Source organism: Camelina sativa, chromosome 17, assembly GCF_000633955.1.
Source record: "Camelina sativa cultivar DH55 chromosome 17, Cs, whole genome shotgun sequence".
NCBI lineage: Eukaryota > Viridiplantae > Streptophyta > Magnoliopsida > Brassicales > Brassicaceae > Camelina > Camelina sativa.
Window position 1 is genome coordinate 4,645,247 of NC_025701.1, and position 20,743 is coordinate 4,665,989.

Here is a 20,743-nt window from a genome sequence, read left to right on the forward strand (position 1 = left end):
AGATTCCAATACATATATTAAATTAGTACAAACCAAAAAACTGAGAAAGAAACACAGAAAACAAAGTCAAAGAGAGTGGTGGATGAATCGACATGTATCATTTGGAAGTTAACTTAACATAGAAACAAAAAGAATCATCTTTAATTGCATCTAATTATTTCGTGAATATTGCCAAATTACGGGCGTGTAAAAGCTCAAACGAAAATTACTCGAGAAAAAGGAAAAATCATTATTTATTGATATAGTATTGACCCCATATAGTTAAATGTAACTTACCTAAGTTAACTAGAATTTAACTTTAAGAGTTTAAGTAGTTTAGGGGGTATTAAATTTGACATTCTAAACTAGATATTCACCCGCGGTACACCGCGGGATATATTGTCGTTTAAAAACTAAAAAAAAATCTTTATTGATTATATTACATATATATATATATATATGTAAATAATATTTTTTGTATTTGTTGAATTAACTATAATTATGTAGTGTATAATTTCTATTTACTATATGGTGTGGTTTATTATATATATCCTTAATGTTCATTAAATTTTATTTAGTCAACAAATAAACTATTTTTTAATTTTTCTATTTCATTTACAGTGTAAAGATAATAGTATTACATAATATATTATAAATTTAAAATATATGACTATAATATAATTTGAATTTGTATTCTTTGTTGTTTTATTCCTATATTGTGTAAGATTTTTGTATTTAGAGTTGTGCAAGTCGATTAATTGATTCTTATTATGTAACACATCATTTGATTCTTATTAGTATTGATTAAAAATTTTAATATTAGTAATATATTAGCTTCTAAAAACAATTCAATGGAAAAAAAGAAAAAAAAATTGGACTCGTTCGGGCCAAAAAATATTGGTCTGATGTCTTAATTGCAAGATGTATAAATGAAAAGGGCTTGGACCCTGATCTGTTAATAATATATAATTTTCAAACCCAATCCGATTTTTATTTTTTAAAATTAACTCAATGGCAGTCTTGTAAATAAGTGGCAAGTTCAGGATTTATTTCATAATTGTACTTGAAAAATGTATATATAGATGATTTTAGAGTATTTTTAAAATCATTTGTTATTCAATTGAGGATTTTTAAAAATCTTCTGAAAACCTATGTTATTCAACTTAAGATTTATGTAAAATCTTTTAAAATAATATAGAATCTCTTGTTATTCAATCAGTAATTTTTAAAACCTACTTGAAATTTCTTGTTATTCAATATATCACAATTTTTAAAAAACTTGCTACTTTAGATGATTTTAAGAAAGTTTGTTTTGTTTTTTAGTTGAAAAGTATGACAATCAAAATCATACCTATAGAGGTGGAATTTTGAAAGATTTCAGAGAAAAAAAAGACTGAAGATCTTGAAGCCAAAAATCCCTGCCAATCATCAGCCACCTTCTCAACCAGTCTCACCCTGAGCCGTCAAGTTTTCTGGGTTTGCCGCAACATCATAAGAGGCAAAGTAAATGGATAATGAATTCTATTGGTTTGGATCAGTTTCTGGATTTGAGCTTATGGAGAGTTCGATCAGATTATTATTTGGACACAAAAAAAAAACATCACCATTGATCTAACTATTGATCAGTTTCTGGGTTTAAGTTTTACATGAACTGAGGACATAGCTCTAACTATTGATCTGATTTTCTTTTGGTATTGTGTTGTAAAATATTATAAAATTACCCAAAATTTAATAGTCAAATCTCATAGAATCACATTTCATTTTCTTTTCTTAAAATAAAAAAAACTCTAAAATACAATAAAATCTCCTAAAAACTTACTAAAATCCCACCAAATCCTCAAAATATCAAGTTAAATACCCCTCTAAGTTAACTAGAATGTACCTACCCAATTTAACTAGAATTTAACTTTATGAGTCTTTTGACTCCACTGAAACGACCCAGTTTTTTTGTTGCAGTCAAACTTCAATAAGCAAAGGCTGGAAGCCCCCAACTCTAATTAACACTTGTTTATTTATTATATCTTAATGGTAATGCCAAATGTTTTTGTACTACACATTTTGTTGTAATCGACTATATGCTTATGCTATACTCTTTGCTTATATAGCAAATCAGAAGTTTACTGGACATAAAACGTAACGTACACTTTGACAAGTGGTCGAAGAACTTGATCACACTTGTGGTCTTGTCTGGACGACATAGAGCTTGCCGTCTCTGATCACACCTTCAATGTCCTGTGCAGTTCCATAGAGTTTCTCAATTGCATCTCCGGCGCGTGCGATGTCTGAGAGAATCTTTTTCTGGAAGCTCTCGTCAGTGATCAGAGGATCTGTTGTGTAATCCAGCACGACTTTGTCTTCCTCGTCCATTGGTACACTGCAAAAAAAAAAGGAAGGAGAGGTTTCCTTGTTAAGGTGTTGTTAAATGATGAGATCAAGAACAATAAGAGGTTTTGAGATTGTTTATATTACCTGTCATAAAGGCCTGCACCTGCATAACCTTCGAGATCTTCTCCATTGGAGTCAGATCTGAAGATGATTGAACGTCTTATGAACAGCCCAATTGGTTTGCTTGGGTATCCCAACACCTGAATGATGTTTTAAATTTTCATCAGCGGGTTTGATAATATCCTATTCGCAGTTTCTACTCATAAAACACCAGTGGTTAGCTTTAGTACCAGAGGCGAATCGAGGTTGTCTTTCTTGCAGATGAAACTTAAAGACCGACCGGGATATGCTCCTACAAGAGTTTCACCAAGTCCTTTGACAACCTGAAACCAAAAAAAACAACAGTGAGAGTGAAGTTGGGACTTAAAAGAAGAACCCGTTCATACCGGGTATGAGTAGGATTGGAGGGGAACAAGGAGCTTTTTACCTCAGCGTAAATCTCTGATGAATCTCCAGAAGATGGGTTCGTTGTGTGAATAACAAATGCGTAATCCGCATTGATGACTTCTTGGACCAAAACAGCCATGCAAAGATAGTCATGATCTAGTTTTACTTTTCTAGTGCTGAAGTACGCTCTCTCATTCCATTTCGAAGCCCAGACCTGAAATTTAGATAGCCGGTTAGTGAGATTTGACATCTTCATGTTAAGCAGAAATGCCCCTTATACTCAAGATTTCACCTTTTTAATGGCTTCCCAAGCTTGCTCCCATCTCTGTTCACCTTCATCACCCGGCCATGGCATGTCAGAACTTTTCATAGTACTTTTCAGTTCTTCAACCTGAGCACCAGAACCATTACAGAGGCAGTTATCTTAGCAATTCTCTATATTTCAGTTAATTTCCACAAAAATTTCAGCTTTTCCGACCACATACATTCTTATTAGAATTTTAGGCATCAAGCTAATCCACAGCATTAGGCAGATAATACCAAAACTTAAGCAACAAATATGCATAAACTAAAAGCAAAATGGTTTGGTGCACGGCAAGGAATCAGTCCAAAGAACAGAGCTTTAGGGTCCGAACGTATAATTTATTGTGGTTAATAGCTTGTGTTGTGAAAGTAACCAACCGCAGCCCAGATTAGAGTTGTGTCTCAAGTTTCTAACAACAATATGAACATACCAGTTCTGCGGGTGCAACTAGTCCCAACAGTGTCTCACGAATTTCCTTCAGAGCACCTTGGTCCCCACCATCAAGAGTTTTCTTCAATACTAGCAATTTCTCATTCACCGTCTGCCACATTCAGAAGGAAAGAGAGTGAGTGGGAAGTGAGGTAGGGTGAAGCTAATCATGGAAAAGCAACGTCTCAAGATATTTTGGTTTTGACAGCAATAACTTCATGATAAATCCATGAAATACTAGAGAAGCATCGGAACTATCTATACTCTAATATATCCAGATGAATACCACCAGTAAAGAACAGATAAACCATACGAGTCGCGAAATTTCAGTTAAGTGTCTTCATATTTGTTTTGAGCCAGAATGAGTTGAGAGTGTCTACTATCCTACCTGATTCGCCTTTTCGGAGATAACCTTCTCAAAAACACCAAACGGCAACGCAACTGAAGTTGGGATACCAACCCAAGAAGGAACTTTTCCTTTCAGATATCCAATATTTCTTGATTTAGCACCAACCTAGAAAAAAATGGGGGTGTATTACCCAAATCCGTGAAGTCAGATATATAAAACATGAGAAAAGTTCATACAAAATTAAAGAACTATCTTATTCGATCTTTATTATGAAAACAGAAGTGAAAGAGCTACTAAAAGAGATTAAGACGGGAAAGTATGAATCCAATAACATTACACACTAACCAAGTCACTTGTGAACTCCTCAGATGATATAGCATATCTACCCGCAAACTGTTTCTTGACCAAAGAAATGCTTGGAGGGGCATCTTCTATGTTGTCCGAACTTAGAATCGAAAGCTCACTATCGTTTACCTCTCTGAGGAAAACAAAAAAATAAGTAAGAACATTATTTTGCCCAACATTTCCTCTCATGGAATATCTCAGCTCAGTTATCTGGAATATAGCAAACAAGGATGATTACTTATAGACTACATCTGCAGAGGTTGGTTGTAGGCTCAACAGTTTTCCATCCATTCCTTGCAGATCGGAATAGATTCCAGAATCAAAACATGTGGCAAAGCAGATCTGCAAATGAAAATCCAGACAAAGTTAAATGAACAGGTTACATGCATTTAGGAACCATTTGGCAACATGACGAGATATTTTACCTTTCCATTTCTTGCTCGAACAGAAACATGAGATAGTACATCCGGCATGTCAGGTGTCAGAACTGCAACTGCACCATCAGGAATTTCCTCCTCTCCTCTCACTCTGTTTGCAACTATAATTGTAGGTCTGTCGTAGGTTTTATTTTGTACAGTGAGCAATTCATCCACAACAATGACATATCCGACGACCTCAACAGGACTAATGACCTGCCAACTGATCAAGAGAAAAAGAAGCAACATTAGATTTTCTGATGTTTAACTACCGGACGACAATATATACAACTTGCTAGTTGCTACAGAAGCACAGTCACAGACCTTCCCAAGTTTGCAGTCTGCCTAAGAACTGGGTCAAGTCGGTTAACAAGTGACGACAATGCTGCTGCAGATCCAGCTCGAATGATCTCTTCAGTAAATATGGTAACCTGGTAAAGTGGTTAAAATAATATCTAAACCTCTCTCTTGTATTGGGAAAATAATAAGATACGGAAGAAATAGGACGACAGGTTCAGAGAAGTGTAACTTACAGCCCATTGCTCGACGCCGAGACAAGATCCAAGATATTCAGCCGATGGTTGCAAAATTTCAAGGTACCTCTCAGCTTTGCTTGCCAGTGCTAGTCTGCTTCTGTCGAGAACAGATTTTGCATACAGAGCCCAATGATCTTTTTTGCTCTTGCACATGTCGAGGGCAAATTGCCATCCCTGCAAAGCAGAAGATTAGAATCATGCATATTGTCTAAATTCTTCACGTATTACGCCATTGACCTGTAGCCATAGGACGACGTAGAGAGTTCTAAACTATGTTTAGAACTTAGCTATGTGAGTAAACACAATTAAAGAATCCAAGATGCTAAATGTTGATGAAACCAGTCTACGGATAATGTTACATAATATACATGGAAAATTGGCTGTTTATTCAATTCACCTTCAAGCAGTAGATAAGGTCTTCATTGTCATCTGAAGAAAGGGCAAGATTTTCAAGAACTAGGCTGATGAAGTACATGATTTTCTGCGATAAGAAAGCATTAAATAAGACAAAGAAATTATCTGGAAGAAAAGATGAAAAAAAGGCCAATCTGGAACTGTTGACACTGATGCTCACAAACAAACTATCATGACGATGAATGAAGACTAACCTCAGGTCCAGCATCATTCAATTGTTCATATCCTCTTTCAATAGCTGTTCTGACAGTAGAATCAAGAGCCAGGTCCAAGAATAACAGATCCTTGAGGCGGTCATGGGACTTCATCAGAAGCGGCCTTATCTCTTGGCGAGCTTCAAGCAAACCCTACACCAAATATTCATTCTCATGGTAAGTGTAAGAATCAAAGTAGTCAAATTAATAGTATAAATAAAATCGGCCTAGTAATTATGGAAAACATTACACCTCAAGAAGTGGCTCTACATTCTTTTCTTCAACATGTTCTAGAACGAAACGAAGCAAGTCCTGTTGAGGGAAGTACCAACACAGTGTAAGTTGTACTGATTTGACAGGTGTATTAAATTCTTGAAATGAGTAAGGAAGATGCGAGGAAAGTTACTGGATATCCAGAAGGCAGTCCTGATACAGGATTTATTTGCACCCCAACCATGAAACCTTCACCCTGAAGGACAACACAAATGATCAGTTGTCAATTCCAAGAAGAATCATTAACTGTAACTTTTCAGTATAGTGGCATTACATCATCTTGGTAGCCCATGCAATTTTGTATAGCCGACTCAAGATCAGCCCCTGAATGAACAGCCTAGAAAAACAAAGAAGACCACAAATTATATGATTTCTCTTAGTAAGAAAAGGAAAAGGAGGAAATCAGACCAAGTTTGCTGAAGAATTCTATATTCGAAAAAGCAACTAACATAAACATGGGGAAGTAACCTTTAAAGTCCTCATATAGTGTCCAAGATCACGCAAAAGACCATCCTTTTGTTCTCTTTTAAAACTTGGTTCGGAATGTATGGCACGATCATAACTTAAGAGTCGCTCTTTGGTTATGCCATTATCGTTCAAGGTCTTCCAGTAAACACTCATGTCAAAGTCACTTTTGACATAATCCATCAATGCCTACAGCAAGAAAAGTGTCAAAGGAAAGATTATAAAGTTGGAACCGGAAGGGCACTAGCTCCAATACCTGACAGATGACAACATCATCTGGACTAGTGTTATTATGCAACTTCTGATGCCACTCCTCCATAATTCCACCCTTGCAGTCATTTTTCCTCTGCAAGCAGAAATTTCACTCATAATGCTTCATATGAATATAGAAGTTGCAGCCTAATGAGTAATGAGGGCATCCAATCATCTTAATAAGCCAGATAGACATGCTCAACACGGCCACAACTCTGTTTTATTAAAGAAAAGTGTAGGACAGCAGGGAAAATATGGAATCCACTCCCAGAAAATTAAAGAAATAGATTTCCAACCCTGGAATTTTGGGGATTTATTTTTGTAGAGCTTTTCTACTCAGTTCCTTCAATGTTCACTCGGAAGTAAAATCTTCTTTTAAAGACAATAAGATATCTAAAGACCAACCTGGATGACTAGAATTTCGTCTCGGATTCGCTGCCCGACATCTCCTTCACCCCCTCGACCAACAGTAGACATTATCATCCTCAAAAGTTCTCTGTACTCTGGCGAACTTGCATAAAGATCCTGGAGAACGTCCGTAAGCCTATCTTGCGCTTTGCTTATCTCCCTGAAATAAAGTGGTGCGTTGTGTAAAATAATGAGGCGATGTTGTATGTTCAATTAAATGAAGGTACCATTTTTAGATGTCAGAACAACTTAGAAGGCTCCCATAAGGTTTGCTAATATTTCCCTTGGGGCTGAATAAGAGAGGTGGACAGAGTCTAAACTTTCAATAAATATCACACTGTTTGAACTGTACCGTGGCTTAACATTATAGTTTTTGTTCCACACAAGCTGTCTTGTAGCCATAAACCTCATCCAGACTAGGATCCCTGCGAAGCCTAGTTGACCAGCATTTTTTGCGTCGTCCACAAGATCTGCTGCAATGTTGAATCTAGAAAGAAAAAAAAAGCAAGATTTAACCCTTCAGAAAAATTAGAGTGTTTACTGGAAGTCGCAAATCACTTCATGCATAAAAGAAATGTATCACTGAGAATAATATAAATTTGATAAAGACTAACGAAACATGTAAGGTTGGGTCTTCAGCTTGATAGTAATTTCAAGTAGCAAATGTTTTGAAAAGGGAATGCCACTTAAACTTCTCAAAGTCTGAAAAATGAAATAAGAACCAGGATGCTTGATCATAAAACTGACCGATGCATGAAAGACTTCTGTGCCTCACTCTCCAAATCTGCAATTTTATCCAGTAAATTCTTGGCTGTACCTTTTCCATCACCATAATCCTATAAAATGGAACAATTAAAATTTAAGCATTTATGGGACAATAGGATGCAATTGAAAGTGGTTTATAGAAGACCAAGAAGGAAGAGGAACCTTCTGAATATGTTTTTCTTCTTTAGAAAAGTCCACATAAAAGTCACTGTCATTATTTTTAATCCACCTTTCACCAGCATTGAGTACAAACGGCATGCCCTTGTAGCTGTCGCCTTCTATTTCCAGCTCAAAAGTTTGAACCTACATTTTTGGTCAACATGAGGCCTTTTACCTACCATCTCTGGATCCAAATGCTAGTACAGTATATAAATAGATTTGGTCAGTCATACCGGACTAGGAAGATCTGCTGATGTCATGGTCAGTTTAGTATCAACAGCACCACGTACTGGCAAAGAGTTTGGTGGCAGTATATCTGAAGGTGGGTCCTGCAGTGTCAATATCTCATAAATTTAGAGAAAAGGAGACCAAACCAGACATGTGATTGAGAAGCAGTTGATCTTAATTTCAAAGTATGTTCTTGTTTGAGAAATAAAGAAGAAATATCTTACCAACCACTCTCCACCGTTTTGTGACAAAGCCCAGTGAAGGGTAACCGGCTCTTTAAAATCAGTTGCCAGATGAATTTTCGTCTTTCCGGAAAGTTTAGTGACAAGAACCTATATAGAACAAGTAATGACTTGCCATTAGAAAATAGTTGTGGATGTATATCTAACCCAAATAGAAATAGAAAAGAGAGAAAGAGAGATACTCTCAACTGACCAAAATCGCACTGCCTTCAAGCTTGAATGTTTTCTTGCTAAAGACCGGAGTAGTTTCTTGTTCCTCCTTTGCTTTGGCGTATATCTCCAGAGTTGTTAAGGACCGTGGTTCATTTGAAGAATTGGATTTTGGTTCAACAAAATCAGCAACATGCTTATAGATAAGCTTATTCAGGTCCCTTCCCTTACGCTGGATCTTCTCAGTGCGATAATTTTTTTTACGCTCTGGTTGCTTGGAAACCTTTTTCTGCGTCTCCCGTCCACTGGATGAAGTATCATTAGATTTTGGAGATTCATTAGTGTTATCTTTCTTCAACAACTTTGCTCGGAGATCTTCCACTGAAGCACCTCGCATCATTTCTTCATGTAGCTCCATACGGGCAGCTTCATATTCCTCCTATTAATCGAAGACTAATTATTCTACTTAACTTCAAAATAATGGATATACCCAAAATGAAGAGTAGTTAATATAAATGCATCCAATATCTATACAGGTTTACCAGATAAACCAACAATATATATTTATTTCATGACACTAGTCAATCTTATTCAAGTATTATTTTTGCAATATAATCATTCATTTGCTGATCAGTCAAATATACAAGAATTAACATCTAAATGAAAGTTGTACCAGAAAGTGATTCCTGAACTTACCTTCTCTTTCTCAGGGTTGTACATTTGTTTACCCTTACGTTCCCATCTAAGATATGCTTGGATCTGTACAAGGTCTTCAGGAACAGAAACATTGTTTTCCACATTCCTTTCCGTGGGTAAGTTTATACGAAAATTTTGCCCATTGTTCTTATACCTGCATATGTCAAGATCATGAGAAACGACAACAATAATTAAACAGAACTAGGTAGCTCTATGCTCTGGCTTAATAGCAAGAAGAGAAGAAAACATGCTCACCACTTGTTCCGACTTTCGTCAAAAATAAGAAACTCAATAGCGTGTATGGCACGATCATCTATCTCTAGTTTAAGGTAAGAGTTGTCACCGGACTGTAAAAGAAAATCCAAAGCATTGTTTGGAAATCTTAAGTTACACACACAGGTATCAGCTGGAAATCATACCATCACAAGTAGCGATTTAATGTACGTTGAGGAATGAATTCAAAACTTACTTTCACAAAAGGAGTTCTAAGCGCTCTGTTCTTGTAGTTTATAGTTCTATCCGGAGAGCGTGAAGGTAGAACCCATTTTCTGACATGGAAAATAACAAAGAAAGTAAATTAGCATAACAAGCTTGAAGAAACCTATTAACTAGGCAAGTTTGAACATGATTTGACAAGGGGATTACTCATTGTTGTCACGAATTGCACCCCAGTGTAGAAGCAATGAGTCACTTGTATGAGCGATCTGGATATTTACTTCTCTTACAGTTGCAGAAGTGACTTCGACCTATTCAATTACATCCATAACACCTACCATTGCATAAATATCGTGGCTACAAAATCTCAACACGAATATAATATCCATTATTCATTCGTAAAACTACACATACCAGTAAGTCAATATTTCCGTCAAGATTAAATTTGTCGGTTGCCTGTCGAAGGATGAAACAGTTTAGCACACATATGGATATGATAACCATCTTATATGCATTCGATATATACAAGCAAGCAGACAAAACTTTCATTCCACACAGGTCTATGAAGAGGTTTTGGACATCAAACATCTAAACATACATTGAGTAGTTGCAACCAAAATAATCACATTTCAAACAATGTCAATACTGGTGACGAAAAGTATCTCCATACGAAGAAAAAAAAAAGGTTTTTTAGTACCTGAGAAGCAGGATCCATGGCAAGAACAGCTCGTGGGACAAAAGAGACAGGTCTTCCAGTTTCAGTGATCAAAGTCCGACCAGTCTTTTTAAGACCTTTCCCGTATAATTTCGATCTGCCAATCTTGTCCGAATGAACAGAAAGAGCAGGAACGCAGGAAGAAGAAGAAGAAGAGTTGAGCTTGGTTTGATGGTCAAAAGTAACAGGACGAATCAAACCCCGGTTTAGTAAGTTATGGACTACAGAGTTACTCATGCTTCCTTTCTTCGGTGAATCAAAACTTGCCGGATCTGTCAAGTAAAGTAGTGATTATATTATACTATATAATAAGAAGAAGAAAAGAAAAGAAAAAACAATCGAGCTTTATAGCCATAGAGATGGAAAAAGGAACAAGTTATACTATTTGTCTCAAAAAGAAGAATCTAAACAGATATAGAGTTAGACAACCTCAAAAACACTTCTTTTTCACTTTCAGTTAGAAGACAAACTTCTCAAATTAGTTACTTGAGCCCATGGAACATGTGCAATTTACACACAGAAGAAAAGAATCAAACAAAGCCGAGATTTTTTTAACAACAAATCACTCGAAATCCTTTTTTTACCCACTTTTGTGGCGAAATCAAGCAAAACTCGAATAACAGAAACAGTAAAAAGCAAGCGAAATTGAAAGGGGTACATTCAAATTCAAAATCACCTGTTTAGCGAACCGAAACAAAGAATCTGAAGAATCAGAGTGAGAGAGAGAGAGAAGATCCCAGAATTTGGAAGTGACACTGGGGGGGTTCTGGGTTCCCTCTTCTCTCCTTGGGCTACTCTTTCAACTCACACTCACGTGTAATCGAAGTTAAATCGGAACTTTATCCAGCGATTACGCTACGTGGCGCATCGTGATTCGAACACGTAGGAAGAACGGCACGGGGATTAGAAATCCCCGACTCGATGGACGGTTCATAAAATTAATAATAATATTTTCATATTAATTATTATTATTATTATTATTTTTTTGTATACAGAAGAATCTTCTCACCGTTGATTTTTTTTCTTTCTCTTTTGTCCTTTTGTTATGATATTTTTTTTATGCTTCGTTCGTTCTCTTGTATGTTTTTTTTCTTTTTGTTGGTCGACATGTGTTTTTTTATCTTTGTATTCACAAATCACAAACCACGAATTGTGCAGAAGATATTTTTGTTTATCTTTCTATTCTTGTAAGTGTCCCAAAGCAAAAGCCCACTTGTTCAATCATGTCAATTCTTTGCTAGCTTAGCTTATTTTGTGTGTTTTCTTGTGTGCTTCTCTACAAAAGAGCTTTTTTTTGTTTATTACACATTGTGAACAAAATAATACATATATGTTATGGTCCAATAGTTTTCAATCCAAACTCGTTTGTGTTTTTTGCCTCAGTGACATGTATAATGCATGTTGATAAAAAAAATATATATAAAAGGTTGAAGGAAATAAAAGGAATGGAAAACAATTGTTCCAACAAATTTTTGGAATTATATCATAAGAAAAAATCTGCTAGCCATTATTAATTACACGAAATCAAAATATAATTAATTACACCCAGTGGCGTTACATACGAATGACATGGATCAACAAATAGCCTCNTAGATCAACAAACAGCCTCCCTCAAAACAAAAATAACAACAACAAAAAAAAAAATACCCAAATTTTGATTTAGACGAAATTAATTAGTTTTTTTTTCTTGTTTTTTTTTGTTTTGAGAAAAATTAATAAAAAGTTTTCTTAATCGATCAGCTAATCAATGTAGACAACGTCAAGCAATTGCTGCTAATCTTCCTCAAGTCAACTGCTACGTTCTGGACCGCATTAACCTGACCCGTTTCAATAAACCCGTCAACGCATGCGCCATAATCAGACACTGCCGCTGTTAGGTACGTGTTGATCTCCATCACGTCGCGTTTCCTTATGCTCTTCTTCGCACTCGCTAAATTGAATATCGCGTCGCTAAACGTCCCGAAACACGTGCTGATCGCTTGGTTACCGTTTTTAAACCTAGCTGCTTCGGCTAGAGCCACTTTTGTCTTGACCTCTAATGCCTGGATGGTTCGGTGCGTGGCTCGTCTAGGGTCCGTGATTCTTTTCACTAGAGGTCGGCACAAAGATGGATACGCTGTGTGAGAGCATATGTTGATCATGCGCGATTCCGCGACTTGACCAGCCATGAGAAAGATCAATACGGCGGCGGATGCCGCGACAGCCACGAAACGTAGCTGGAATGTGTCGCGGCCCGCCATTTTATTTGAGTTTTTCTTTATTCTTTATTTGAGTTTGTTTGAGAAGAATTAGCACTAGGTAATTTTTCAATGCTGGAGGTAACGTTGTTATATATAGAGAAGTTTTTTTTATGGTTATGAAATTGTTGGCTGTGCGTGTTATGCGTTATCTCGTTTTATTTTGGTAGTGTAATGCAATCTGTGAGGTTTGTCTTGTTTTTAGGAGATTACCCTCTTAATCTTTTTTTAAGCATATGAAAATAGGTTTTTGAGTTTGACTGACACATAAGTAAGTATATTAATATTGATTTGTATACGAGAACTAATGTAAATATATATATAAGAACAAGAAAACAGTAAAACCAAATGTGTTCATAATCATTCCTTTTAAAGACAACAGCAGGGAAAAGTTCTAAAATGGCATTAGAGTCAAAAGTTCATAATCATGAATCAGGAAACAAAAAATTTACTCAAGAGTTCAAAGTAGAAATGCTCAGCGAACACAATGAGAAACAGAAATCAAATGGCCGAAAATTTAAGATTAGCAAAGCTAAAAGAATTATTTCATTCAATTTTAACAAGATGCTGATGCATGTACCGGAACCTGCAGATGTCGTCGCAGAAATCATCTGCACTGCTGTGATTGCTCTTCATCCGAAGAATCCTTATCACCATTCGTTTCAAAACTCTTGCATATCTCACAAGCGACTCGAGCGTGTTCATCTTCTGTTCTGCGTTCAGTGGAGATCTTACTGTGATAGTAACCTTCTCCAAACATGGTATTGCAAATCCTGTCTCAAGCTGCAAAGAGAATGGAGGTTAACATTATTGGTAAGACTTTGGCTTCATATGGAACGTTTCTGATGAAGAAGAGAGAGTATCTTTACCTTCTTTAGGCTGTTCTTCTGGCAAAGTGCAGCGAACATTGCTCCATGGATGTCGAATGTTTGAAGCTTTGGATGGTTATTGAAGAACTCGACAAAATCAATCTCAGGAAAAGGTTGAAGGGACTCATTGCCTGTGAATTCGACCTTCATAAAGAGATGCTTCACGTCTCTTGCTTGCTGCAACATTATGCATAACGCATCCCAACACCATTGTATACCCCGAATGGACAAGGACTCAAGCGACGAAAGGTTATGAAAATCTACCATGTAAACTCTCCCTGTTAACAAATCAGAGACAAAGTAAGACAAATGACATCTGCAGATAGTAATAAAAGAACCAAACAAGTGTAGTAGACTCATAATGTTTACCAGCAATATTGGAGATGGATAGGGTCTTTAAGAATCTGGTTTCAGGGACACGGATAAAGCTACAGCCTTGAACATCAAGGGACAGTAATCTCGGACTAGTGAGGACTAGCACGCTGTTACCTGGTCCATAGAAATCCAGCTTACAGTGCTCCAAGTATGGCAGATCAATCGATATGGATTTAACTCCCTCACAAGCTAGCAGAAGCAAGTTACTCAGATTCGGGCAAGCACGGAGAGCATGACACAGTGTGGCATCATCAGTTCTTGCTCCAACTATTTCGAGGCAGCGAAGGTTAGGGAACACATCCCACTTGGGAGGGCTCATCATCAAAACACCCCAAAGCCTTAAAGTCTCCAAATTCTTAGCCACACCAACACAGTCAAGCTTCAAAGGACCCTCTACAACAGCCTGTTCGCTAGCGAGATTATCCATTCTCAGCTCCAATAGCTTAAGAGACGAACCCACTTGGGCCATCCAAGAAGCTAGACCATTGCTAGAGAATGGGCTATACACCACAAGCTCCTCAAGACGACGGAAAGAGGAAATCATCTTGCGAATGATGGTGTCAGATTCATCAGTCTTCATGATGGTGTCAGAATCATCAGTCTTCATGATGGTGTCAGAATCATCATCATCAGTCTTCAAGATGCTATCGAAAGAATTACGGGGGAATGTGATTTTCTGAACAGAGTCTGTAGACTCTTTCCATCTGTTGGAGACGCAGTTGCAAGCAGCCACATCTTTTGCAGCGGTCATGTTGGAAAGAATGTATTGAAGAAGCGCATCAGGAAGAGAGTCCATTTGTTTTTGTTTTTCTGGATGAGACAATTCATCGAACACTTGGTGGGTCAGTTAATGAACAAAAACTATAGTATAAAATTAGACATCTTCAATGCAATTAAATGGGCATCATCATAAATCCATGAATATCGAAAATGACAAAGCTTGTCTACTGCTACTACTAAGTAAACCCCCAAAAAAAAATCTCAACAGCAACATTGTAATCAAAGCAAAATTGAATACACAATTTTTTAATGTCTAGATCTTAACTTGTGAGAGCTATCGATAAATCCCTCAAAAATAATTAGAGTAGAGATCTGAAAATTGCAAGCTCATATGATAAATCAAAAACCCAAATACAAGACAGAATCAAACAAGAACCCTAGAATGACATTTTCCCAGAAAAATAGCTGCGAATGTTAGAATCGATAGACAAAAGAAGAAGAAGAGATGAAAACCACATTGCAAAATTATCTACAAAACAAAACAAATCCACAGATTTTTTTCAAGAAAAATCAAGTCACACATTAGATCCATATAAAGCANAAAAAAAAAAAAAAAAAAAAAAAAACAGTAATCAAAAGATTATATCTTCAATTCGCATTGATTTTGTAGGAAAACCCAAAAAATTGAGCTTCTTATTAGATTAAGTAGAGGTGAAGAAGAAGCAAAACAAAAACAAAGAACACACAAAAGAGAAGATGCGAAGAAAGCAAAATGAGATTCAAAGGGAGAGAGAGAGAGAGTTTGTGTTTCTTACTGAATGAATCTCTAAATCTGGGTTGGGTCGACCTAGAATTTTTGTGAGAGAGAGCAAGCACTGAAATCTCAAATCTGGGGGAGAAAGAGGAATTTTGGGTTATTTGAAAGAGAGAGTGGCGCGTGAAGAGGAGACGGAATGGCGGAGTGTTTCAAATTTTGAAAAAAGAGAGAGAGAGAGAGAGAGAGAGAGAGAGATCACCTTTCTCTTTTCAAATTTACAAAAACAATTCCGCAGCTTTTTTTTTTTTAACCTTATTTTTATATTTTTATTTGTTTTTCTTATTTTAATTTCAACTAGTAGTGTAGTGACTAGTGAGTGTATTTCATTTTTTTTTTAATACAAAGACATATGTATGATACAGTATAAATAATTTGTCTTAGTATTGTAAAAGAGGTGTAGATTTCAGGTATTTTTATCATATACCTTGTAAAGTTTATGAAGAAGCTTGGCAAAATATAAACTGGAAGATAATATGAAGTAAAATTTAGGAAACTAATTAATCAAAAAAAAAAGAAAGAAAATTTGCTATTGAATTATTTTTTTTTTTTTATATTGTGTAGGTAAGAAAGTGGGTTACAGATACAAAGAGTTTTTTTTTTCTTTGTAAAAATCTTATCTACCTTTTATTCCCTCTATTCCAAATGAATTGATGTTCTAAGATTTATTTTTGTCTCTCAAAGATTGATTGTGTAGATTGAAAAACTAAAACAATTACACTACTTTATGCTATTTCACACATGTCATTTATCTATTGGTGTATAGTTTCTCTATATACCAAAAAAAAAGTAATTGTAATTTAATTTATAAATTAAAATTAAAATTTTCTTTAATATGTGTGATTGTGTCAAAACATCAATTTATTAGGGATAGAGGGAGTATTAAATTATTTTAGTATACTATTTATAGGGTATGTAAAGATTAGAAAAGAAGCACACCTAATATATAGTGAAATCCAATTTATGTCATATTGCTCTTTTAATTGATTATTTTCTTAATTGCATCTATATTTACTTGCTTTTTTAGATAAATTTCAAATTAAATGTTTTTTTTGGTATGTTATTTGTTTTATACTTTCATTGAAATAAAATATCTGAAGTATACACAAATCATTTATTGTAAAAAAAAAATACACAGATCATTTTTCTCTTTAAAAATGGAACATTCATGATAATGTTTAAAAATCAAACAAAAAAAATTAATAATATAAGTGAAATTATATTAAAATTACTAACAAAAAAAAATTGACAGAGTTGAATTCATATATTCTATTACATAAAATATGATAAATGCAGCTATTTTATTTGATCAAGTTAACATATTTTCTTTACTGAAATGCTTACTTCTCTAAGTGATTAAAAAATTAACTGATATATGCAATTTTTATATTTATAAAAATATAACTTCTAATTACCCGCGTTTTAAAAAAAAAAAAAAAAAAAAGAAACTGATTATCTACGTTTTTCAAACCTGATTACCCGCGTCTTTTTGAATAAATGATTACCCACGTGTATTTAAACACAATTAACTTATATTTAAATATGATTTTAAACTGTAAATATACATATAATTTTTTTTGTATCAAAGATTTCAAAAATAGAAAAACATCACCACACCTAATGAGTAAACAATTTTGACAAACAAATATATATATTACATCAGCTCTCTCATTAAAAGAAAATCTCCCAGATTGGCTCTTAATTTTTTTTTGTTATCCAGATGTCAAAAACATACCAGATGGAATGACCAATATATATATGTTGTAAGATCATGTTTTACTTTTCTCACACCACCACCTTTTTTTCACTTGTTAGCTTTCTTCTCCTTAAAAGTTGGTTGAGCCAACCTCCTCTTTTGTTTTCTTCTTCCTCAAGACAAAATCACCTGAGTTTGTTTTCATATACTCACTCTTGCAATGAAAAAGCAGTTAAGAGCGAACGATGTCGATCACCAGCAGCAACAGCAGAACCTCGACGACCCTGAGAACCCTCATCAATCTTCTCGATTCTTCGGTCAGAGCTGTTACTCTGCTCTGTCGCGTTTCTTTAGTCTCCGATGTCTCATTGTTTTGGTCGTAAGCTTAGCGATTCTTCTTCCTACGATCTTCTGCCTATTCCCCAGTCGATCTCATACACTAGCTCCGCCCCTGTCTCAACCCCATGCTAATGATACAATCAACTACAATGGTAAGTGTCTTTCAACAAAAAGTTTTATACTTTACCAGATTTTAAGAGTTGATTTATAGTTTCAGAATTTTCAGTTTATACTATCCTTAAAATTTTGTGAGATCTATAAAGGTGGAGACTTTAAAGTACAGAACATGTCTCTGGTTCTAGTAGTGAGTGTTGAAAGATCTCATATGACACACTTTTATGTCTAATAATTTTCTTTTGCTTTCTTTGTAATTTTAAACCAGCTGCTTCAGTACAAGCTTCCTTCAAACTTCGAAAACCAGTTTCTGAGGTTACCTCCCAAAAAGGAGCACTAGAGGATGAAATCTTTCGGAGCATATGTCTTTCGAACGACACCAAGGTTATAAGAACATTTTCTTAAAAACTTATGCAATGTAGTGTTTTTGATTTCTACCCTTAAAGAGGACTAATATCTAGTTACTGTTGAACAGGTGATTGTTCTGTCTCTGCGTCAGTCATGTTCATGTAAGTATACAGATGTGGAGTTTGCAGTTGTACCTGTCTCTGCTGGCTATGAAATAAGCACACAGTCGTTAACTTCACTGCGATCGTCTTTTGTTAACCTGCTTGAACAAAGGTCGAAGCTGAATCTGACCACAACATGTTTTGGGAAGCCATATTCTTTTCAGGTTTTGAAATTTCCTGGGGGAATCTCTGTAGATCCCAGTGGATCTATACCTGTACCTTCCTTTGGATATGTAGGGAATATTCTTAATATTACACTCGATAGATCAATATCCGAGATACTACCAGATAACAAGGCTCAAAAACTAAGTGGTAAACTTGCGGTTACGTTGTATTTGGAGCCACAGGAGAGTATTTATTTCCGACTCACAAATATACAAGGATCTACAGTATCTCCACCGGTAATTGTTCAGGTTTATCTTGTCATAACCATAAGAGTCAACCTTCAGCTGAGATTGGACCATTTTGCACACATCACTCAAACATCTAGTGCTAACAATCTCGGTCTAGAGAACACAGTTTTTGGTGAAGTCAAAGGTATTACTATCTCAACAAACCTGGAAGGAGAAATTCTTGATCCTGCGTTGGTGATGGCACCAACACCAACTCCAGCTTGCTACCCTTCTCTGTGTTGAAGTCTCTATATGAAGCTTTCTTACCGAAAATTGCCAAAGCAGTTTCTCTTTTAGTCTTGATTCTTCTTGGAAGGACGTGTCAGTGTTTCTTCTTGGTCTTAGTCGTTTATGGCTGAATCTAGTTAGCTTTAGAACTAATGGTCTCATCAAGGTTGTATGAAACAAAAGTTCTTTATTCTAATGAGATGCAGCTTGAGTTTACTTGTTACTTCTTTGAATTAACTGCTTTAAACAATCTATTAAATTTAATACAACAGGGGATTTCAGATTCTGCATACATTGAGTTTTTATAGCCTCCCTATATATGGTTGTTTTTCACTTTAAATTGATTAAGCTCTTCCTCTAGCTTCTTAATTACTTCATCTTTCTCTGCAAGCGTCTCTAGCAATGTTCTATTCTCTTTACTAAGAGCTTGAAACTGGCTGATGATTCTATCTATCTGCACTTCAATGGCTTCATCGCTAAGCTCAAACGCAGTTTCCACAACCCTCAGAACCCGCCACAAACTCACCACCACGATGAAACCTGTCCCTTTCTTCTCAAGAAGAACCTGAAGAATCAGAGCTACAATCGCAAGTGCACCATCCATTACACAACCAGGTTGCAAGAAGAATGATTTTCCCATAGCAACAGCCAGAGCAATGGATTTAATGGCAAGAATGCTCAAAATCGCGGTTCCTCCCCAACGGAACCATTCATTCTCGGTTTCAGCTTTCTTGACTGATGTGCAAGAGAGCAGAGAAGAAGACAATTCGAGGGACGTTAAGATGATGTCGAGAGAAAGCAAGAAGATGGTAAAAAGGTGAATTTGGTATGACTCTAGGAACTCTGATAAAGTGATTCTCCATTGTTGTTTGATGGAGATGAGTACTTCTCCTTGTTGTTCTTTTGGAGAGAAGAGGCAGAGTTGTCGCCATTTTTGCCGTCTGCACCAACTCCTTATTAGGTTTTGGATGGAGAATTCGACATTTTCAACTGTTCCGGTGCTAATAGAATTCATGAAGGGATGAAAAGATTTGGGAAGTTGTTGGTAGATGGGTGATATTATGAGCTTTAAAGGAAGGCAACCAAATTTTAATGGGTTTAGGAAAGTAGTTCTTTTTTTTGGAAAGATGACTTGAAAGGCAAGTAATCTTGAGATATGACGCAAGCTTGATTTTATTTATCTCTCTTTTAGGAACGACGTTTGAAAAGTCGATTTTAGTCTGGTGGTTTGATATAACTTTACTATTTCTTAGGTGAAGAAACACTTGCCAAATCTGAAAGACTCCCGATTGACACAATTTCAAAATAAATGAAAAATACATTTCAAGTAAAAGAAAATTTCATTAATCCTGTATAAGATTTTGCTAGTGCTTGTTTTACACACATCAATATACCGCTAATTACGTTAAGTTCTATTACAAAATTGTTACTTCTTTGACGCGAATAGTGCAGAGATATTTGTTTAGACGTTAGACATATCAAAATACAGCAAAATAACGTAAAGTTTATTACAAGACTATTCCTTCTTTGACACCCATAATGTAGAGATATTTTATTATTTTTCAACTTTGACAAAACAATTTTGAGACCCTGTTTTAGACTTCAAATTCGTCTTTGCATTGACTATGATAGCAATAGGCTAGTTCAAGTTGGCCGCATAGTTAATTCAATTCCGCTCTTATAAACTCATCTCGAAACTGCTTTCAAATAAAAACTAAATTCTTCGATCTACAGACTACAGCTTTAACTGATTGCAAAAGCGTGAGGAATCTTTAAAAAACCTTCCAAAGAGATATTAAAATCCATGGCTGGTGCAAGTGGAGTGAGAAGGATCAAGCTGGGAAGCCAAGGTCTTGAAGTTTCG

At 35.7% G+C, this 20,743-nt stretch overlaps 6 protein-coding genes across 6 annotated transcripts in view; 2 read left to right on the forward strand and 4 right to left on the reverse strand.

Annotated features, from left to right (window-relative positions):
• Positions 1,972-11,499, reverse strand: LOC104755311 (alpha-glucan water dikinase 1, chloroplastic). The gene is made up of 33 exons (XM_010477668.2): positions 11,263-11,499; positions 10,569-10,858; positions 10,286-10,327; positions 10,082-10,182; positions 9,906-9,984; positions 9,692-9,783; positions 9,437-9,590; positions 8,784-9,179; positions 8,573-8,680; positions 8,354-8,449; positions 8,124-8,264; positions 7,944-8,032; positions 7,549-7,683; positions 7,194-7,356; positions 6,793-6,882; positions 6,540-6,725; positions 6,346-6,408; positions 6,205-6,267; positions 6,051-6,110; positions 5,799-5,951; positions 5,588-5,671; positions 5,188-5,364; positions 4,979-5,085; positions 4,664-4,877; positions 4,477-4,580; positions 4,239-4,371; positions 3,933-4,058; positions 3,546-3,656; positions 3,104-3,202; positions 2,852-3,025; positions 2,655-2,747; positions 2,449-2,564; positions 1,972-2,353 (listed from the first exon to the last, which is right to left on the reverse strand). The coding sequence occupies exons 2-33, from the start codon at positions 10,821-10,823 to the stop codon at positions 2,149-2,151; spliced, it is 4,209 nt and encodes a 1,402-aa protein (XP_010475970.1). The 5' UTR covers positions 10,824-10,858; positions 11,263-11,499; the 3' UTR covers positions 1,972-2,148.
• On the reverse strand, positions 12,277-12,933 carry LOC104755310 (putative pectinesterase/pectinesterase inhibitor 26). Its single transcript, XM_010477667.2, has one exon. The coding sequence runs from the start codon at positions 12,824-12,826 to the stop codon at positions 12,323-12,325; it is 504 nt and encodes a 167-aa protein (XP_010475969.1). The 5' UTR covers positions 12,827-12,933; the 3' UTR covers positions 12,277-12,322.
• On the reverse strand, positions 13,188-15,787 carry LOC104755309 (F-box protein At1g10780-like). Its single transcript, XM_010477666.2, has 4 exons — positions 15,603-15,787; positions 14,062-14,877; positions 13,693-13,970; positions 13,188-13,606 (listed from the first exon to the last, which is right to left on the reverse strand). The coding sequence occupies exons 2-4, from the start codon at positions 14,861-14,863 to the stop codon at positions 13,370-13,372; spliced, it is 1,317 nt and encodes a 438-aa protein (XP_010475968.1). The 5' UTR covers positions 14,864-14,877; positions 15,603-15,787; the 3' UTR covers positions 13,188-13,369.
• On the forward strand, positions 17,518-18,894 carry LOC104759160. Its single transcript, XM_010482119.1, has 3 exons — positions 17,518-17,788; positions 18,019-18,134; positions 18,226-18,894. Exons 1-3 carry the CDS (start codon positions 17,518-17,520, stop codon positions 18,892-18,894), a joined length of 1,056 nt encoding a protein of 351 aa, XP_010480421.1.
• LOC104755308 lies at positions 19,087-19,918 on the reverse strand. The gene has a single exon (XM_010477665.1). The coding sequence runs from the start codon at positions 19,892-19,894 to the stop codon at positions 19,193-19,195; it is 702 nt and encodes a 233-aa protein (XP_010475967.1). The 5' UTR covers positions 19,895-19,918; the 3' UTR covers positions 19,087-19,192.
• Positions 20,538-20,743, forward strand: part of LOC104755307 (probable aldo-keto reductase 1) — a 2,917-nt gene continuing 2,711 nt past the window's right edge. Inside the window, exon 1 of the mRNA XM_010477664.2 lies at positions 20,538-20,729. Within this exon, the coding sequence (XP_010475966.1) occupies positions 20,684-20,729 (46 nt within the window). The 5' untranslated portion in view covers positions 20,538-20,683. The remainder of the gene's footprint in view (positions 20,730-20,743) is intronic.

What these genes read in the sequence shown, in the direction of transcription:
- LOC104755311 (XM_010477668.2), bottom strand. Translation starts at nt 10,823, where the DNA reads ATGAGTAACTCTGTAGTCCATAACTTACTAAACCGGGGTTTGATTCGT. An exon ending in TCTCCGAAAAGGCGAATCAG is followed by an intron (nt 3,657 to 3,932) that starts GTAGGATAGTAG and finishes TGAATGTGGCAG; the next exon opens with ACGGTGAATGAGAAATTGCT. An exon ending in CTTGGGAAGCCATTAAAAAG is followed by an intron (nt 3,026 to 3,103) that starts GTGAAATCTTGA and finishes TCTAAATTTCAG; the next exon opens with GTCTGGGCTTCGAAATGGAA.
- LOC104755310 (XM_010477667.2), bottom strand. Translation starts at nt 12,826, where the DNA reads ATGGCGGGCCGCGACACATTCCAGCTACGTTTCGTGGCTGTCGCGGCA.
- LOC104755309 (XM_010477666.2), bottom strand. Translation starts at nt 14,863, where the DNA reads ATGGACTCTCTTCCTGATGCGCTTCTTCAATACATTCTTTCCAACATG. An exon ending in ATCCATCTCCAATATTGCTG is followed by an intron (nt 13,971 to 14,061) that starts GTAAACATTATG and finishes ATTTGTTAACAG; the next exon opens with GGAGAGTTTACATGGTAGAT. An exon ending in AGAAGAACAGCCTAAAGAAG is followed by an intron (nt 13,607 to 13,692) that starts GTAAAGATACTC and finishes TTCTCTTTGCAG; the next exon opens with CTTGAGACAGGATTTGCAAT.
- LOC104759160 (XM_010482119.1), top strand. Translation starts at nt 17,518, where the DNA reads ATGAAAAAGCAGTTAAGAGCGAACGATGTCGATCACCAGCAGCAACAG. An exon ending in TGATACAATCAACTACAATG is followed by an intron (nt 17,789 to 18,018) that starts GTAAGTGTCTTT and finishes ATTTTAAACCAG; the next exon opens with CTGCTTCAGTACAAGCTTCC. An exon ending in GTCTTTCGAACGACACCAAG is followed by an intron (nt 18,135 to 18,225) that starts GTTATAAGAACA and finishes ACTGTTGAACAG; the next exon opens with GTGATTGTTCTGTCTCTGCG.
- LOC104755308 (XM_010477665.1), bottom strand. Translation starts at nt 19,894, where the DNA reads ATGAATTCTATTAGCACCGGAACAGTTGAAAATGTCGAATTCTCCATC.